This window comes from Ammospiza nelsoni, chromosome 10, assembly GCF_027579445.1.
Source record: "Ammospiza nelsoni isolate bAmmNel1 chromosome 10, bAmmNel1.pri, whole genome shotgun sequence".
NCBI lineage: Eukaryota > Metazoa > Chordata > Aves > Passeriformes > Passerellidae > Ammospiza > Ammospiza nelsoni.
In genome coordinates this window covers 11510170-11528676 of record NC_080642.1, presented here as the reverse complement: position 1 = coordinate 11528676, position 18507 = coordinate 11510170, and the positions used below count along the sequence as shown (strand labels likewise).

Here is an 18507-nt window from a genome sequence, read left to right as displayed (position 1 = left end):
GGTCCTGCTCGTCACCTCAGTAACCTGGCAGCTGCCATCGCTACCTGTTACTTGAACCTGAAATCCGAAGAGCACCGTCCTTGTGCAGCAGCAGTTACTTCTCTGGATAACCAGAGATGTTATCTCCACCTTCAGTTTTTTTCGGTGCGGTTTTGTGGCTGGAGATGTGCGGGAGCCAGCCCAGCAGCTGCTGATGGCGGTGTGCGGTGGGACCGCTGCGGCGGGGGCAGCCCAGCAGTGCCCACCGCCGCTGGAGCCGCCCGCACGCTCCTCAACCGAGGCACCGGGCCCGGGCAGGGCAGCCCTCGGGATGCCGGGGTTATCCCTTTTCTCTGCTTCCACAGAGAGGCAGGGAGAGCCACGGACACGCTCGGCTGCCGAGGCTGGGCGCTCGGGCGTCGAGAGCAGCGGGCAGGGAGGCAGCCGGGGTGGCTGCGCGAGTGGCAGGCGGCTCCGCCGGGGGGCTGCGGTCCCGGGGAAGCCCGGCTGCCGGTGGGGGCGGCGGGTCTGCCCGGGCGGAGCGGCAGAGCCGCCGCGGAGCTGCAATCGCCTCGCTTTGCCTGCGCGATATTTCTCATCCAAACCTCGATCACGTAGGATTGCGTAGAAGAGGGCGAGCGGGAGCAGCTGCAATTCTCTCGGAGCCCGGAGCCCGGAGCCCGGCTCCTGCCCGGCAGCCCGGCGGGGCTGCGGGGCTCCCTGCCGCCTTGGCAACAGCCCTGCGCAGCGTGGGCGTCCGGGGGGGCTTCCCCGGCCCCTCCCTTCCCTCTCCTCCCCCTCCTCTCCTCGCCTCCCCCCTCCCGGCTCGGGCAGGAGGATGCAGGCGGGAAGCGGGCGCGGCTCGGCTCCTCCTCGCCCCGCCGCCGTCGGGCGGCACCGCGGAGCATCCTGAGCCCCGCACGGAGCAGCAGCAGCAGCAGTGGCAGCCGCACCCCCCCGCCCTTCTCCTCCTTCACCTCCTCCCCGCCTTGCATCGCTCCTCCCGCCGCCGTCCCCGCCGCGGCAGCCGGGCCCGGGGCCGCCCCGGTGCCGAGTGCTCGGCGGCCGCCCGGTCGGCCGGACGATGTGGGTTGCTGCCGTCGGGGAGAGCCGGTGCCGGGGCAGAGGCGGCGAGCAGGGCAGGAGAAGCTGCGCCAGCCATGGCGCTGTGAGCCCGGGGCGCCGAGCTGCGGCGATGTGAGCCCGCACTCGCGGCCGGGTGCTTCTTTTTTTTTTTTTTTTTTTTTTTTTTTTAAAGAATTTAATTTTTTCGCCTTCTTTTTAATTTGTTTGTTGGCCTGCTGCTTTTTCCCGTGGCTGCTTTTTCCTTCCCCTCCCGCCCTCTCTGAGAGCAGAGTGGGTAGGGGGGGAGAGGAGAAAGAGGAGGAGTGCGAACAGAAATGCAGCGCGGCTCTCCCTGAGCCCGGCCGCGGAGCCGCGTCCATGTGCGCGCCCTGCCGCGCAGCGCCTCGGAGCCACCGCGCCGGGGCCGGGGCTGGCCGCGGCCCGAGGGGTCTCTGACTCATCCCACAGCCCCTCGCCGGAGGGCGGCCGGAGGGAGGAAGCGCCGCCGCCTGCGCCCGGGCGGAGCGGAGCGGCACCGCGCCGCAGGGACCCGCGGATCCTCCGCGCCCCCCTCTCCTTTGGACACAGCGGACCTTCGCCAGCGGGGCGGCCGCTCCCGGATCTACGCGGCGCTACCAGCCCGGCCGGGGGTCTCGCCGACGGCCGCCCGCGCCGGGATTTGCGCTCCCCGGGGACAGACCCATGGGCGGCGGGCTCCGGCGTCCAGCCATGGTTGTTAGCCCGGGCGCCCTGCTCCGCCTGGCCGGCTGAGCCCTCCCCGGCGCCGGGACTCGGGGCTGCAGCGCGTTCCGCGGGTCGTTCCCGTGCCCGGTCCCCGCGGGGCGCGGCGGCGGCTCGGCCCCAGCACGCCCGGGCGGCGCACCCCGGAGCGGAGCGGCGCGGGGGGCCCATGAGCGGCGATGGCAGCGGCTATCGCCAGCTCGCTGATCCGGCAGAAGCGGCAAGCGAGGGAGTCCAACAGCGACCGGGTGTCCGCCTCCAAGCGCCGCTCCAGCCCCAGCAAGGACGGGCGTTCCCTCTGCGAGAGGCATGTCCTGGGGGTCTTCAGCAAAGTGCGCTTCTGCAGCGGCAGGAAAAGGCCGGTGAGGAGGAGACCGGGTGAGTACGGCGGGCCGGGGCCCTGGGAAGCCGCTTGGCGGGGATGGCTGCCCCGGGGCGCTCCGGCACCGCCTGGGACGAGGCTTGCTCCGAGCTGAACTTTGGCCTGGGTCCTGGTACATCTCCTCCCCTGCTCTGATGGGATGGGTGGGCTGTGACCTGCTGCCAGCGTCCCTTCACGACTGTCCGAAGTGTGAGCACAGAGGGCAAGAGTGGCCCAGCGGTTTCGTCTGTCGAAGCTTCACCCAGAATTGTATTTTTCCACTTCCTCGTAGATAAGTTTTTTAAATAGTCTCTCATTTTCTGCATGGAGACAAGGAAATCGATAAACTAAGGATCAGTTAAAATTGTGGCCATTTGATTACTAAATCCATCAAGTGCTACTTCAAGAGCTGAGTTGTACAGGGAATTTCATTAGCTTCGAAAGCTTTCTTGATGGCAGCTGCATGACGGTTACACCTGATATGGAGTTTGTGAGGACCTAGAAATGCTCTTTAGGCTAGTCCTTTTAGTCTTGTTTCTTTTTATACTTTTATCCTTGTGTGTGCTCAGTCTTGGTTCCTTGTGAAGAACTTCACCCTAGTGTACACCCTAGTGCTCACATTCCCACGATGAAGTCCCACCACCCACAGTTTCAGTTCTGAGCCTTGCTTTGGGCTCTCAGCTGTCCTTGGTAGGCGTGAGAACTCAGCACCTGACAAGAATAGGCCCTCCATAATTTCTGAGTAGAATTATGATTTACGTCTTGCTTTATTTTTTTTACTGCTATAAGTCACCATAAAGGTAAGAAAGCAGAGATTGGTTTGAGAGGATGTGGTGAAGATGTAGTTTTCTCAGATATTCTTCAGTATAATGGTTAAAAAAGGGGGATACTCATTCACTTAGCCATTCAGGATGTACCATTAACCTGTGTAACCCTCCTATGTTTTCCATAAACATTAGTATTATGTTTCTTTATCAGTTTCTTCATGAATCCCCTTCTCCACAGCTGAGGTCTGTTGGTAATGACTCTCCACCAAGGCATTGGAGGTAGCTAAGGCTGCTGTTCTTGCCTATAGACTGATGTACATGACCTGGACTCATCTGAGCAAGGGAAGGAAATGGGACAAAGCCTCTCACCATAGAAGGCCACTTCTGTCAGCACTGTTGTCAAACAAAGGGGAAAGAATATTTACCATGGATTGCTGTCAGTGCTCCAGATTCACAGGCTGTGAGGCAGGGACCATACTTAGTTACAGGAATGTTTGAAGACTCAATGCATGGGTTAGGTTGTGCAAACCCATTTCTTTAATGGTCTGCTTTAAAGCAGGTATCACAAGAGGCTGTAAAATACTTGAAATATAGCATGACTCAAAGGGGAAAAGTTGCCTATCATTTTTTCCTACTCAAGTTGTGATGAGTGGTGGCTTGCTGGACTATCCTATATATTAGTTAATCTGGGAGCCAAGACCAGAACACGGCTCTTGCCCAAAAAATGTTGGCATTTTGTCTCGGGAATCACTCTTTGCAGGATCAAGAATGGGAACTGGGAGTCTTACTGATGTAATTTTTTATATTCCTCTTTTTTCTGCATCTTAATCTGCTATTAAGTGCAGTCTTCTAAGGATTGAAAGGGCTGGGAAGTGTAGATCTGTTAGCTAGATTTCAAGATGCTTTGTCTCATGAAAGTTTTAGTGACTTCCAGCAGGATGTGGTTGGGAAGGCTTTTTATTGGTCCTACCCCAGTGCTCCCAGCTACACAGGTCCAATTCTGCTTCCTTGGACTCAGTCAATGCCTGTGAATAATCAATGGATTTTAAGAATTCCCTCAGCTTTCTTGGCCTTTCATGCTGAGGAACTTTTCTGATACCTTACAGGCAAGAGTGATTTTAGGAAATCATTTTATTGACTTAGAAGGAGGATCAGCACTACTTAGTGTTGTAAAAATAGAGCTGCTCAATCTTCAGAGCTGTCAGTCAATCACTTGTAACCAGTACTGTATTCATCTTATAAAATCAAACAACTAGAGGAATTAAGTTGCTATGAAAAAAAAAAAAAATGAAGTGTGGTTTCCTAGGCTATGGACTGGGTCTTCTTTAGTTCCCTGCATCCATTTTTTAACTAGGGATTCATTTCAGTGATACGTTGTATTCCTGGTCTGGGGCGCTCAGGAGGCACCATGCTAAGAGAGTCTGCTGCTGCCATTGTTTATTCAGGGGAGTGTACTGTGCCCCCAGATAACTTGCTCATTTCAGAATACAGGTTCTGCACAGAAAATGACATGCAAATGAATTGAAAGGGGTTTGAAGAAATGTGCATACATTGTGCAGTGACCCACAACCCCAGTGATTATGTGTACTTAATGATATGCTGGTTCAGTAGTTTGCAAGTCACTGAAGGGAATGAGAGGAACACCCCTGTTCAAGAGGTACAGTTGTATTTGGTGATGATACAGTGCCAGGGGATCTCTCCTTACCTTTTTAAACATGACCTTGTCCTGTGACTATGGGGAGTAACTGTCAAAATACTTCGATTTTACAGAGTGGTTTTAATCTATAGCACTCAACAAGCTCTACCAAATGGAGAGGATTCCTCCCATGTTGCAGAAGGTGAGACCAACTCCAGCTGTGGAGCAGTTACCTGACACAGAGACCTAATTCCCAATGCTGGGACCAGCAAGCCACACTTTGGGCCCTGCTTGCCACTGAGCTCAGGATGCAGCAGTGGTGGAGCTGCAGCTTGCACATTACACAGATACAACGCTGGTGGAGGTTCATGTTCCCTTTGCTCCTTTCTTCTGTAAAGTAACTGTGTGAGCTTACATTGATTAAGTAAGCTGTTTAATACATGTTTTAATATGCAAACAGTGCTGTAACTAAAATATTCAGTAAAGACGTGGGTGAGCAGAGTTACTTGGCACTGGTTGGCGCCTTGTGCTCCACTTTGCAGCCTGTGTGAAGTGAGAGTGGCATACTCCTGCTCTTGTATGGGAAGGGAGAATTTGCACCCTGGAACAGCTGAGTCTCGCATACTGGACATGAGTAGTCAGAGGTTTTGGCAAGCTATGGGGAACCAGATCCATGCAGGGATATCTTGTGTAATCAGAGCTGTCTGCTCCTGGGGAAAACAGACTGCAGAAACATCTCATTTGTTGGTTCCAATAGGGACTGTGTTGTAAAATGAGAACTAATTTTGTCTGTCTTTTCAATGGGCAAAGGCAGCTGTCTCACATGCACACTGTGTTCTTTTAGAGCTCTTGGATGTGTTTTGCTCCAAGATGACTTACTAGTTTAAGATAGGCCAAATAAGGACACTGAGTGTTGTGGACTAAACTGAACATTTGGACACATGGGTTTAATCCCATTATTGTGAGTTAATACAGGTCATTTGCTGCAATTGTGCATCTATAAATTATATATTTTGCTCTGAACCATAGTGACTTGATAGAGGATTCGAAAGAAATTATTGTATGGCATGGCTTGTCAGTGTAGGTTCAAGAGGTGGATTCTTCCTCAGGGACTGATGGATCCAAGAGTTGAGTGCAGGAGATGAGACAAGGAGCTCTCTCCAAATGACTTCCCTGCCAACAAAGAGTTGAACCAAGTACTTTCATCCCCTTTGTGTCTGAATTAAAGCATCTAAGTGTGTCCCTCCTTCAGCCTGTTTTATAGCAGTCTGAAAAGCCTGGGCTGGTGGGTTCAGCTTGTTTGTGAAAGCTGTCACTGTTGCTTCACCAGCCATCTTCTCAGGCAGAGCTCACCCCAGAGGTGGCCTTCCATCATGCCATGGCCGCTGAACAGCAAAGCTGAGCAGTTTGGCAGCCTTGCACCAAGGGAAACAGGCTAGAGCATCAGGCACAATATCTGTGGGGATTGCTAGAAATTTCATCCAAGTGAAGCCCACTGAAAGAGTGTTATTATTTGGGGAAATCATGTTTGATTCGTTTGGGTCAGGTGATGCCACGCGCTGTGTAGCATTGTCTCAGTCCTCTCAGATATTGCTTTTATAGGTGAGTTACCAGCTCAGAATGCAGAGCTCATTCTCAAACAGGTTTTTCACCCCAGGGAAAAAAAAAAAAGTGGTTTTTTAATTCTCTTTTTTCCCTGTCTGGTACATATTTTGTACTCTTTCAGGGGAAGATAGTTTTCCTTAAGGATATATAAAGACTTCTTCCAAAGTGAAGGAAATGGCTTGCATATAGGAAAAAAGCAGTAACTTAAACCATGTTTTCCATTTGCTGTATTTCTCATTTTGAATAATAAATAGTGATTTGGAACTTAAAATGTATGGATGTAGATATTTTTGCAGCAGTATAAGTGAAATATAAGGGCAACTTTAGTTGAAGGACATAGAAGGACTTTGTTCATTCAGAGATTCATTTAAAGCATTTGAGAAGTCTGTCATCTGCAAGCTGTTAAATTCCCCGACTTAAATCCTAAAGTCCTTTCTGATTTCATGCAGGGTGAAAAAGATGATTGAAGCTCAGGGTAAAAACCACCTTTTTAGCTCATAGTCCTTGCCTGCTTTTGTGGAGTAGTGCATCTCAGAACAGCTGTAATACCTGCCCAACCTGTGGGATTTGTCCACTTTGTTGCTACTGTCTGAATGCTGGCTGCATTACCCAGGGCATAGCTGCTCCCTGCAGGAGAGAATTCCACCTGGATCCCAGCCCTTCGCTGTGTGTCCATGCATGTCTGGGTGTGTGCCCAAGCAAGGGGGTCCATCACATTCTTCTGCCTGCTCCTCTGCAGAATTTGGTGCTGTGTTCTCTATAAAAGAAGTGGCTGACAGGAATGGAAGTGGCTGGAAATGTGACATCACCTGGACAGCAAGAGCTCCTAGAAGTGCTAGCTGAGATGAGGGCATGGATGGCAAGTCTCCAGGCAGACATGAGCCTGGATAACACCAAGGGGAAGGGCACAACCCTGAGGGCATGCATCCTCTTTGGTGGGGCAGTGCTGTCAGCTCCTTCTGCACCACCCATGCTAATGAATGCCAACATAACCAGGAGGGAGGAAGAGGCTCCCTGCTGCTGATGACAGCTCGGCTGATGGGTTTCATTTTACCCAGCTGATGCCCGGGGGTGGTATCACACACATTTGTCACTTGCAGATGTGGTGGTGTCATGGTGCATGGCTGTGCTCTGTGTCAGATAGCAGCTCTGAGCTCTCAGTGCCTAAAGTCTGGGGGAGAGCTGCAGGTTCCTGGCTTTCTCCAGAGCATGGAAAACTCAGCTGCCAGCCTGCTTCCCAGCACAGCTTATGGGTGAGCATGTCAGTCACTAAGCCGCTTCGGACTAGTTCTGGACTGAGTATGCTTGATGCCAAGAAAATCCGTGGAAGTTATCCAAGCTCTGAGAGGGATGGATATCTTCTGTCCCCATGGCCTCAGGGGTAGCTGTGCTTGTGAGAGCAGTGGAAATTGTTAGCCAGCAGAGGCTCACCATTAGATCAATACAAATGATTGATTCTTCCGTCACCGGCCAAATGGGAGAGTCAGGGCAAAAAGTGGTTTGTGAGTGATTATTTCCCTTCACCATAAAAAATCCATATACATCAATTTATCGTTGACTGATACAACTGTTGGGTTTTTTTGGGGGGGGGAATAATGGTGCAATTTCATTTAGAAGATTCTGATATGATTCCTTCTTTAACTTTCAGGTATTATTCTAAATGAAATGTTAATTTGAAATATAAACCCAAAAGCTTGAGTTCCAAAAAAATACCAACATGGAGACAAGGTTTTCTTTCTTCCTTACTTGCTTTGCTGAATTCAACACAAATTTAGAATGATTCCAGTAGACCAGTTACTTCATATTTTAACAGATAAATTACCTATTAACCAGAACAATCATGAGCTTGACTTGGGCAGTGAGGAGAGCAGAGCTGCCATGGGAGCTGATGAGGCTGTTTGAGAGACAAACATAATCATGAGTCTCACTGTGGTGGGGAACAAGTGCAAATGCAGTTGGGCTTATCTGCTTTCCTTCCTTCCCCTCCCCAAAAAGGACTACCATGAACCACAGTGGCCAGGTAGGTGTTTGTTTCATCCCCATTTGTCTCATTTGATCTATCCTTCTGAACAGTTACGTGCATATTGCTTCTGAGATTTTTCTGCTCCTGCACAGTTGAAACCAAGCTGTGATTTGTTATTAAAATCAAAGGAAGAATTTTATCAAGCAAAACATGTAAGAGATTGATATCCCTTTCATATTTGCAAGCTCCATGGCTTGGCAGAAGGTGACCAAGAACATAGACAAGAACAGGTCAGAGAAAGCAGCTCCAAAGAACTAATTTTTAAATAAAGACTAATCATTGAATGCAGATATGTTTCTGTATGTTCTGTCATAGTGTCATTGCCATGACTGCATTATTATCGTGTCTTGATCTTGGAAATGTTTTGAGAAGTGACCTGTACTGAAGTAATCTTCTCTGTGCCTGGGCTGTACTTGCTGCAGTCTGTTGGGGAGCAGCCCTTTTGTACTCTGTTCTCCTGTTTAATACGTGGCTCATCTCTATTCCCCAGCTAACACAAGATTCTTCATGTTAATGTATTATCCTTTCTGAGCGTGGAGTAAGCTACTACACCTATTTTGTCTTCGCCCTCTTCTGACATGTAGCAGAATCCTGAAATAACTCAGCCTTTCCAGAGGCTGGTTTTAATTTGCATCTCTCTTAGAAGCTGTAGGAGAACCATGGATGCACTCATGGGTGCCTCTCTTCCAGCTTGCAGGAACTGGGGTTTTGTGCTTTGAGGGAGTCAGTGTGGAGACTGAGTTTGTGCAGCATGGTCACAGGGCTGTAGGGCTACAGCTTCTTAACAGTACCTCTGAAAATAGCAGCTACAACACATTTCTAAAATGGTAAAGCAGAAGGCATCTTTCTTGAGAGCCGTGGAACACGACTGTGGGATTCACTGTTCAGGCAGACCACTCATTTTGGCTTTTCCAGCCCCCACGCTGCAGCTCAGACAAGTAACTGCGCTCATTCCCAGCACTGAAATGAGGCTTTCTGACACTCTGATGGATCTTATGTGGCTGCTGAGAAAATGCACCTGGATGCAAGCTGGCACTTGTCACACACCTTTTCTGTCCTGTGTTAATTCCAGAATGCCCTGGCTAAAGGTGACAGAGACACAAGGCTACAAACCTGGAGGCAGGGTGGTGACCTGAGTCCTGAGCCATTCCAGTCTTCTGGGAGGAGCTGTGGCTGGTTGTTGGTATGATGAGGCTCTATGCAGCACCTCTGGGCATTTCTGCTCTCTGCCCTTTCCCTGTGGAGTGCGCTGCACCAGGAGATGAAGGTTAATGCTGGAAGCAGCAGCATCACAGAAGGGGTCTGTGCAGCTGTGTTGCTGCATCTGCTCTGTGGCTTTGGGTTTGTCATGAGGAGCTGACTGTTCCTCTGTGCAGGGGTACCCACTGAGGAGATGCTGCGTGGGCTTCTGCAGCCCTAGGCAGAGCTCTAAGACTGTTGAGCTCCTGTGCTCAATAGCAAGGGGGAGGTAGCAGTAGCAGCTCCTCTTGTCTTGGCAGCATGTGCACCTGTTGTACCTGAAGTTTTGTGTGGGAGGTGGAATTTTGTGCAATCCCATCTGACTTGCATCGATGACCCCTCCTCCTTCAGTTTTACCAAGCACAAAAACAAACTCCATTTCCAAGGGTGCTTGGCTGGCCCTGCTGTGTTCCTGAGAGGAAGCCTCAGCTGTGGACCTCTGGCACTTCACTGGCCAGAAGGTGGGCAGCTGTGGTAAAAGGAGAGGAGCAGGTCAGCTGTCACCTGCCTGTGTTCCCCATCTTTCTTCCTGGGACCTTTTCAGCACAATAGTTCTTTTTTGGAGTGTGCACCTTCAGTGATAGATGTCAGAAAATGGCTGGTTGCCTCTCATGGAGGGGGCTGTACATGAGGGTGAAGATCCAGGGCTAGGTACAGCCACTGCAGTGGTGGAGAGCATCCCACATCCTCTCACATCCCACATTCTCTCACATCCCACAGCAGCATCTGTGGAGTGCTCTGTGCACTCCTGTCTCACCTTCCCTCCAGCAGCCTGCTCTGTTAAGGGCCTGTGTTACATCCAGTGGACAGCTTCGTGCTGTGAACTGGCAAAATAACCACAGAGAGGCAATGTAATTCTGTTACTTGTGCCTCTTCTCCAGCTGAAACCTGATTGCAGTTATGATAAAGATAAAATCCCCCTCAAATGTTCCTTTCTTGAGATGCTTAAGCATTTTGGATTGGAATGAAGGAAGAAAAGAGAGATCCTGGGGTTAATAGAACATGCTCACTTAATTGATATTTATCTAGAATAGCATCGTTGGCTGTCTCCTCCCTTGTTGGCTGCACAGATAGTTTCTTTGCTTAGCAGTTGCCACCCATGTTTCCTCAGCTGCCAAATAAATACATTTCATTCATCCCCCAAAGCAAAACTGTTTGCAAAAGGTCAAGTGGATGAGTCTGCTGCAAATGAGGCCAGGCTGCAAAAAGCCAGTCCACATTTTCCAGAACATTGAGAAGCAGTAGAAATCAGCAAAAAGACAGCTGGTTTTGGCTTCCAGCACCCAGCTTAGGGTTGGGTTGCTGAAGGGTTCCCTGGGGTCTTGGGAGCCACTGGGCTGCAGGAGATGCAGGGATCAGATGCTGGCAGGTGAGGGGCCTGGACCATCCACCTGCCCTGTAGCTGGTGGTTTTCTGGCACAGCTCCTGTAACTGGAGCTGGGGTGAGTCACTGGCTGCCTCCGGTATCGATCTGCAGCCGTCCCTGCGCTCATTCTGTGGTGATCAGCATCACACTCTGGCAGGGATTGTCTGTTACTGGGCTAAAAGGGCTGGCAGAGCGTGGGGTGTAACCAGTAATTCTCTGCTGGCCTTCACAGTCAGGTGTGCTGCTCATCAGTATGGGCTCTGCCTGCTGGCAGGCACACAGCATCAGTACTGAAACATTTCTAAACATTTCTTTTGGCTTTCATTTAATTTCATTCCATGCCACTCCTACCCTCCTTGCTTCCATAAACATTTCTTCTTCTATTTTCCTTCCTGTTTCTTCTTCTACTCTACTTTCTATTAAAATTCTAAGATTTTAGAGCCACAGCCCCATAGCAGCTCTCGAATGTTTAGCAAGTGCCAAGTGAAGTTTTAGAGCTTTCTGAGCACTCCTGGGCAGCTGGGGGAGCAGGAGCTTTGTTCAGAAACCTGTTGGAGAGGCAGATTTTCTGTTTTCACTCCATCTGCACTCTGTCATCCTCAGCACACGCATCCCTGGGGAGGGAGCTCACTGATTTCAGCTCTCTTCTGAGATGGCACTTGGGTGGCAGGTGAGCCTGCCTGTCTCACTGGAATCCTGAGAGCTGCTTGATACCAAAAATGAGGTGTTTGTGCTGAGACATGAGCAATAAAACATCATCGTTATTTAAAACAGAGCTTTAGATTGAACAAAATGGATGATCACTTTCTCACACCTGGAACATTTTCATTAGTTTGAAGGAAACCTTTGGCTCTAATAGAAAATTAAAATCATTATGCAGATTACAAAAGGTAAAAATTTCCTTTTTTCACAAAGCAAAAGGAAAGAACTTCAAGTCATATGGTGGAATTTTGGCCATTTTTAGCATGATCTTACTCTTTGAAGTATAATATTTCAGAATGGCACAAGCAGCACATTTTCATTACGCATTTGGGTGTTGTATAAGATTTGTTAAAATTTAGTAACAGCACCGTTTGGAGTCAAAAATGCTTCCAGACTGCTTCAGAAATGCTTAAGTTGCACTAGTGCAGTGAGCAAAAAATATTCTTGTAATACAAGTCGACTGATTCAAGCTTTAATTTCTTCCACATCACAGGCTCATTACCTGTTAAATAAAGGATTTTCACGTGCTCATCCCATTGGAAAATGCTGTAAGATTGCTTGAGGAATACTGTAGCAAAAGAGGATGTTATCACTTAGCACTATTTAAAGCTTGCAGAATGACACTGGGACCCAGATTTTTCCCTGAGTTGTTATCCAGTGATTATCCAGGGCTATAGGGGGATAGAATATAAGAAAATAAAGATAGTGTAGAAAGTAATCTTACCCCTAAGGAGTTGCAGCTGGGCCAGTTATCAAAGATTAGGAACAGGCCTGACTTTAACAGGCCACAACTGTGACCAGTGAGAAAGCGAGTGCTATAAGAGTGGGGTGGCTGGGTGAGAGGGGAACTGGAGTCAGTTGTTGCTTTGTGAAGAAGAAAGAGTTAGTGCTCTGAGGAGCTGACCACGAGAAACACCAAGGAGGTATGAAACCTTTGTGGTAAGGAGACAACAGTAGGGGACCCCTGCAATAAGAAGACAACATAGGGTGCTTCTGTGAGCTGATGTTGGTAGGACCAGGTACCTTCCCCAAGACTGATAGCATCTGGAGTGATTGATTTCTTCTCAGTGCTTGTTGGTAGTATATTCTGTCCATTTTCTATTTTAATGATTTTACTATTCTAGGTATTCAGAGCAGAGTGGAATTTTTATGTGGTTGTTTCCATAGTATGTTTTGTTCATGTGAGGGACTTCTTGGTGTTTCTGCAATATTTCAGTCCTGCTGGATTGATGGGGGAAGTGGAGAGATTTAGCATCTGAGAGCAGCATAAATCCCAGCGCTGTGGCAGGCCCAAACAGCAGAGATGGTGTCTGCCCTGCTCATGTGAGCACTGTTAGTGATGAGGTGCCTTGCATGGGGCACCTCAAGGTGAGCAGAGATGGGGGCTCTATCGTGGAGTCTCTCAAAAACTTGGAGTACAGAATGTGCTGATGCCACCACGTCATGGTCACCCAGCAGCAGGGCTGAAAGGGACCCTCACTGTTGAGTAGTCCAGCTTCAGTCCTATACTGATTCCAGATGTGCATTCTTTAGAAAGATGTTCTTAAACTTGTTTCTTGTATCCTCCCATGGAGAAAATTCTGGGTAGAATGTCCTGATATCCAAACCACATTTCTGTAGGAACCAGGAAGAAATCTGATAAACAGCGACCAAGTTTTATATTGCATTTTGGAGTCAAGAGAACAAAATAAAATCTTTCTAACTGTACACACGGCAGAGCACTGCCACAAGATTCCCCAGGATTTCTGATCCATCAAGCAAGTCCTTAGGATGGGTCTGACGTGTTGCTCTGTAGGAAACCTCTCTGGGAAGCTGCAGGCCAAGAGGTGCTGCAAGCATGGCGAAGATGACATTGCTGCTTTTCAGTTTCTCCTCCTGTCAGCTCGAGGTAGCAAAGCAAGCAGCTTCTGCAGACATACTCTGAGCTCTCCTTTCCACCTTTCTTAGCATAACATATGTGGGAATATACCCCTTCTTCTCTGCTGTGAGCTTTGGGCTCAGTCATCCTGAAAGCTCTGCAGTGTGGGTGTTCCCATTTGTTAAATCCTCACGCAGCTCTTGAGCTCCCATTGCTGGCATGGGGAAAATCAGCATTTTACTCCCCATGTTTCCCCTTTGTGGGTGTTGGCTCAGGAGCTGGCACAGCCCGGGGGCCAGGGAGAGCCATGCTTGGTTGGTTCGTGAGACACATCTGCACCCAGATGAAATGTGCTCAGTGGCTGTGGGCTCACACGTAATATTTATGCTATCCTCTGTTTCACTCTCGGTGAATATGCTGTAATTTTGGCTAATTACACAATATGTCAGGAATAATTGCAGGGTGTTCCTCAAAATAAATAATACATTTTGTATGCTCTGCTATCCATACTTATGAGCAGGCTTTAACCTTCAGTAGCCAAGGCATTGACTGTGCTGGAAAATGACAGCTTAGGAGCTGTAGCTACAACTTATTTTGCATTAAATTTCTAATTTTTTTAATTCCTTTACCTGAAAAAGCTTATCCTGCATAAATTCTGGAACAGCACTACATCTCTTCTGTATGCCTTTTGTTCCTGCCTGGCTTTGGTTTTATCATCAGAGCTGGAGTCAATACAGGTGGAGAAAATTGCTCTTGAAAGGGAAATGTTTTTAAATTTTGTTTGCTGCTAAAACACACTGGATCAACAAAGCAACATAAAACGCATCCTGGGGGAGGCAAAGACAAACGTGGCAGTGAACTGTATGAAGAATTAGGTTTTTACAGTTCTCTGGTCAAAGAAAAGAAGTTTCTGGGGAGAAGAGGATTCAGACTCAATGCAGTATTTCATTGTACTTAAAATGAAACTTTGGATTTAATCTCTGGCTCCGTTAACATTTTTTTCATTACATTTCCAAAGAAAATATGATGTCCAAAGAAAAAAATGAAAAATTGCACTGTTTTCAGACCTCTCTTTTTTTCTGTTAGTGAGATGGAGTTTGTATATAGCTTTATCTACTCTTATTCTGAACTTTTCAGCAAAATATTCAGCTAGACAGTTTTACTCAGAAGTAGTCAGCAATTCTGTGCCAAAATACCTCGTGGCAGGTGGGCCATCAGTTCTCATCCACTTTTTGTCCCACTGTTCCACCTGCAGTGATCTTTTGGTTCCTCTTTGGCCGTGCACTGCTGTGATGGCTGTTTTGTTCTTGGTGTTTGTGCAGAGTGGGTAGCTCATGTGTCATGTACATTAGCTTGGTGTTTGCCTTCTGGGAAAACGCATCCACCACTTCATACCTCATTATCCTTGAGCCGTTGACCTGAGGTGGCCGTCACATGGGATCCAGATCTTGGAGAGTGGGTGAGCTGCAGGGTGACTTCTTTACTTTCTAACATCCATAGGCTGTCCTAAGACCATCCGCAGAGATGTAGCAGGGATTCCATGTGGCACCCCTAGTTTTCAATGCTTTATATGACTAATTTCTCTGCCCCTTACCTCAGACTTGTAGTAACAGCACTGTAAAGCTGATTCCTGGATATGGGAGGGTCTGCATAAATGCCATGGATGTGCAATCACATCATTTCCACCTACTCTACAAGTAAGAAATAAGACTTCCCTGGAGGGGCTCATCTTGGTTAGAGCAAAGCAGGCATTGTGGAGGGGTGCAGACAGGCAGCTGTGCTCCATGCTGGAGAGATAATTACTATTCCTCCTGGCAGGCTCCAGGAAAGGAAAGCACTTCTGTGGATGCTCTTTTTGCCTACGAGGTGCCATTCTGCTCTAGTGACTCAGTGATGGTGACAGGAGGCAATTGCACTGATGGTGCTGTCATCAGCTTGAGCCCATCATCCCCGTGAGTTAGGGAAATGTCATTTTTGGAAGCATGTCCTTCAAACAGAGAGGCCATCCCTGCTAGCACAGCCCGTTATTACATGTAATGCATCCTGGAAACACCACTTGTTTCTCTGTAGTTATTAGCCCTGGGTGGAGATTTGCACTTGAGATGAGTAAATACACGAGTGAACCATGCAGCCCTGTTGTCCCAGAGCCATCTTCTTCTCCAGATGAATGCTTTGTAATTGGAGGGTGACATTGTCCCTGTAATAATGTTAAACTGAAGCTGGGTATGGCCTTTGTTCTGCATCATTGGGAAAGGAGGTGGGATTGACTGTTTGATGCCCCCATAACCATGGACCTTGTGAGCAGATCTTGATGTCAGTAAGTCTGTTTCCATCTCTCCATCCTACTCACAGGCTCAGTGATGTGCCACTGTGTTAAGCCAAATGGCTGCATCTGAACTAAAGGGGTTCATGACAGCTTTGCATGGTGGAGCTGAATGCCTGGCTTTGCTACAGAGCTCCCTCATGGACAGCTGTTGTTACCCACCGTGACTGGACCTGTGTGCAGATAACCTGAAGAGACATCCAGATAAACACAAATGCTCCCCTGTGTCGCTCACTTCCCTTGGCTCTGCAGTTCTTTTGCTCTCTCCCTCCCTGTTACTCAGCGTGCTGCAGGCAGCATTACCCAGGCCATCCTGGCCACCTGCTTGTATGCTTCCTCAAGGAATACACGTCCTTCAGCTCCAAACAATTTTGCTGAGTTTAGTGACAGAAACTGGAAAACGCTGTGACACTGGGAAATAAATGTCTTGCCTCTGCCTGTGCACTTCTGTGCACTGAGTGACTCCTGAGGGAGCTGAAAACGCTCAGCACTTTGCAGCAGGATTTCCCACCTCTGCACCTGCCTGACACAGTTGGAGTGTCCTCCAGGATCCCGCGTGTGGCTGACGATGCTCCGACCTGCTCCGTGCGTGACTCGCTGCAGGTGCGGCCACAGCAGCCATGTGCAGCATCTGCTGAGCACTTACAGCCACAGTCACTGCGTGGCAGAGCTGGTCAGGGTGTTCGGCCAGAGGAAACACTCTGGGTCTTCAAGGGCAGTAGCTCCTTTCACAGCTGCAAGTGGTGTTATTCCTGAGCTTCCCAGTTTGGGTGAATTCAGTGAATCATTGTAGTGAGTTGAGCTATTAAACTTCTGTCGATAGTGATGCATTTAATTTGAGACAGTCAAATTACTTCATCTTAACTCCCTGGAGAATTTGGCAGCTCCTGGCTGGGAAAACAACCCCAACATTTATCTCCCTCAGCTTTGCATCCCTGAGTTCTGTGCCTGTCACCATAGTAATCTGCATGGAGCTTGCTGATTCTCGTGCCGATTTATTACAAGCCTTTATTAATGCTGTACTTCTGAAGGAGGGATTTTGGTGCCCTTCTCTGTCTACAAAATTTGTGTTTGCAAAATTTGGCTTATCGAGTATTCTGGAACCCATCCTTTTTAGGGAAGGGAAACTGCGGTTTCTGCAGTGGCACTTAAAATGCGGAGTTAATCTAAGTAAATTAGGAGCAGTTTATGCTCTGACTTGCATCCTGGGCTTGGTGTGCTAAGGATTTGAGTGCTGGTTAGGTGAGTCATAAATCAGCCTCCCATTATGACAGCTGCAGCCTGAATGGGGGAAAATAAGAATAATGGAATGTGTAAATTCCAGGCTAAAATGTTTAATTGCAATAAACAAATGTTTGAAGAACATTTAGGTGAAATATACTCCTGAGATGTATTACATTTCCCGTGTTTGCAGTCACATCCTCAGCAAAACTGTTGCACAGGCACAGAAGGGAGTCAGCAGCATGCTGAGGTGGTTCAGAGGAGAGCTGGAGATGCTTTCTCCCTCACCAGACCGGTGTCCTTAGGAGGTGCCAGAGGGACTGTTCTGGGAGCCTGCTGCTGGCATCTCTCACAGCCTTGCTGTGCTCAGACCAGACACAGGCACCGAGCTGCAGTGAAAGAGAGCAAACAAATGGGCAAGTCTCCTGTGGAAATTCTGCAGTAGGTGCCTTCCTTGTACCTTATTGCAGGTTGCTGGATAGAAGATCGCTGCTTCCCATCCAAGCTTGCAGAGTCATCTGTTGTTTGACAGCTCGTTGTGCAGAGAGCAGTAACCCCATGAGCTTCAGAGTTTATGCCATAACCCACACTGGCATCCAGCACAGTAACTTCTGAAGTAGATTTAGAAGCAGTTCTGCACCAGTAACCTCAAGTGGAGGCTTGCCTGCCAACCAAGAGCATTGCTGTGCATTGCAAGAATCCTTGGAGCCAGTGGCTCAAATCCCTCAAAGGTCACCAAGCCCTTCATCTTTTAGAAGAGTTCATTGAAAAGTGGCTCCTCCGAGTTCTGTGCCATTGACTTGGAGAATTCAGACTGAGGTGACTTCTGTGAGTGTGGTTGAATTCTTTGATAATTCCCAGCCCAAGGCAAAGTGGGGACTGGCTTGCTGCAGCCTCAGGTCATTGTGTTGCTGTAAGAAGGGGCATTCTGAGAGTTGAAAGAAAGGAGACCATATCAGACTGACTTCCATAGTGGAGTTGCATCTGGAAGTCAGTTTTGTGCCCTGTTCTTTGCTGCTTCAGAGCAGGGTCTGGAGCAATTGAGCTACCCTACAGTGATAATAAGAGAGTAGGGGTTCTCCCCTGGCATTTAGTGCTGCTGCTTTCTGATGGAAATAATCAGGAGTTGGTGCCTTCAGTGGGGCTTTGCTAAATGCTGCATTGATGCATAACCTCATAGCTCCTCTCTGCTTTAGGTGAGTTATTTTACTTCTATGTTCTCCATTTTCCATTTAAGGGGTGAGTTCCTTATTTACCTTAAACAGGAGAGCTAAATGAAAAGGTCTTTAATATTTCTGTCAGTGTTCTTGCTCTTTTCCCCATAGCACACAGCAGCTGTCTTCAGCAATGCCTGCAGCTTGAGGGTGAGGGACATGACTCTGCAGTGGCTGATTTAGCCATGATCCTCTGGCCCTCAGTGAGCATGCCCCTGGAGATAAACAAAGTGCATGTGAGCACCCTGCAACTATCATGTCCTTGGCAAGCCCCGGGAGGATGAAGATCACTGTGTAGCTGCATAATAAGGCTGGAAGCACAGCAGCTCATGGTGAACTGAGATGACTTTAAGGCTCAGCAGCAGGACAGCAGAAGTGAATAATGGCAGCATCACATTACCATTTAA

At 48.5% G+C, this 18507-nt stretch overlaps 1 protein-coding gene across 4 annotated transcripts in view; it reads left to right on the top strand.

The window, feature by feature from the left end:
• Positions 1-18507, top strand: part of FGF12 (fibroblast growth factor 12) — a 218670-nt gene that overhangs the window by 118590 nt on the left and 81573 nt on the right. The window contains exon 1 of one of the 4 annotated variants that reach the window (XM_059479615.1): positions 1282-2163. The exons of 2 other annotated variants lie outside the window; for them this stretch is intronic. In XM_059479615.1, the coding sequence (XP_059335598.1) occupies positions 1965-2163 (199 nt within the window). In that variant the 5' untranslated portion in view covers positions 1282-1964. Of the gene's footprint in view, positions 1-1281; positions 2164-12315; positions 12408-18507 lie in introns of those variants that run through there. One more of the 4 variants, XM_059479618.1, reaches the window with a different exon arrangement.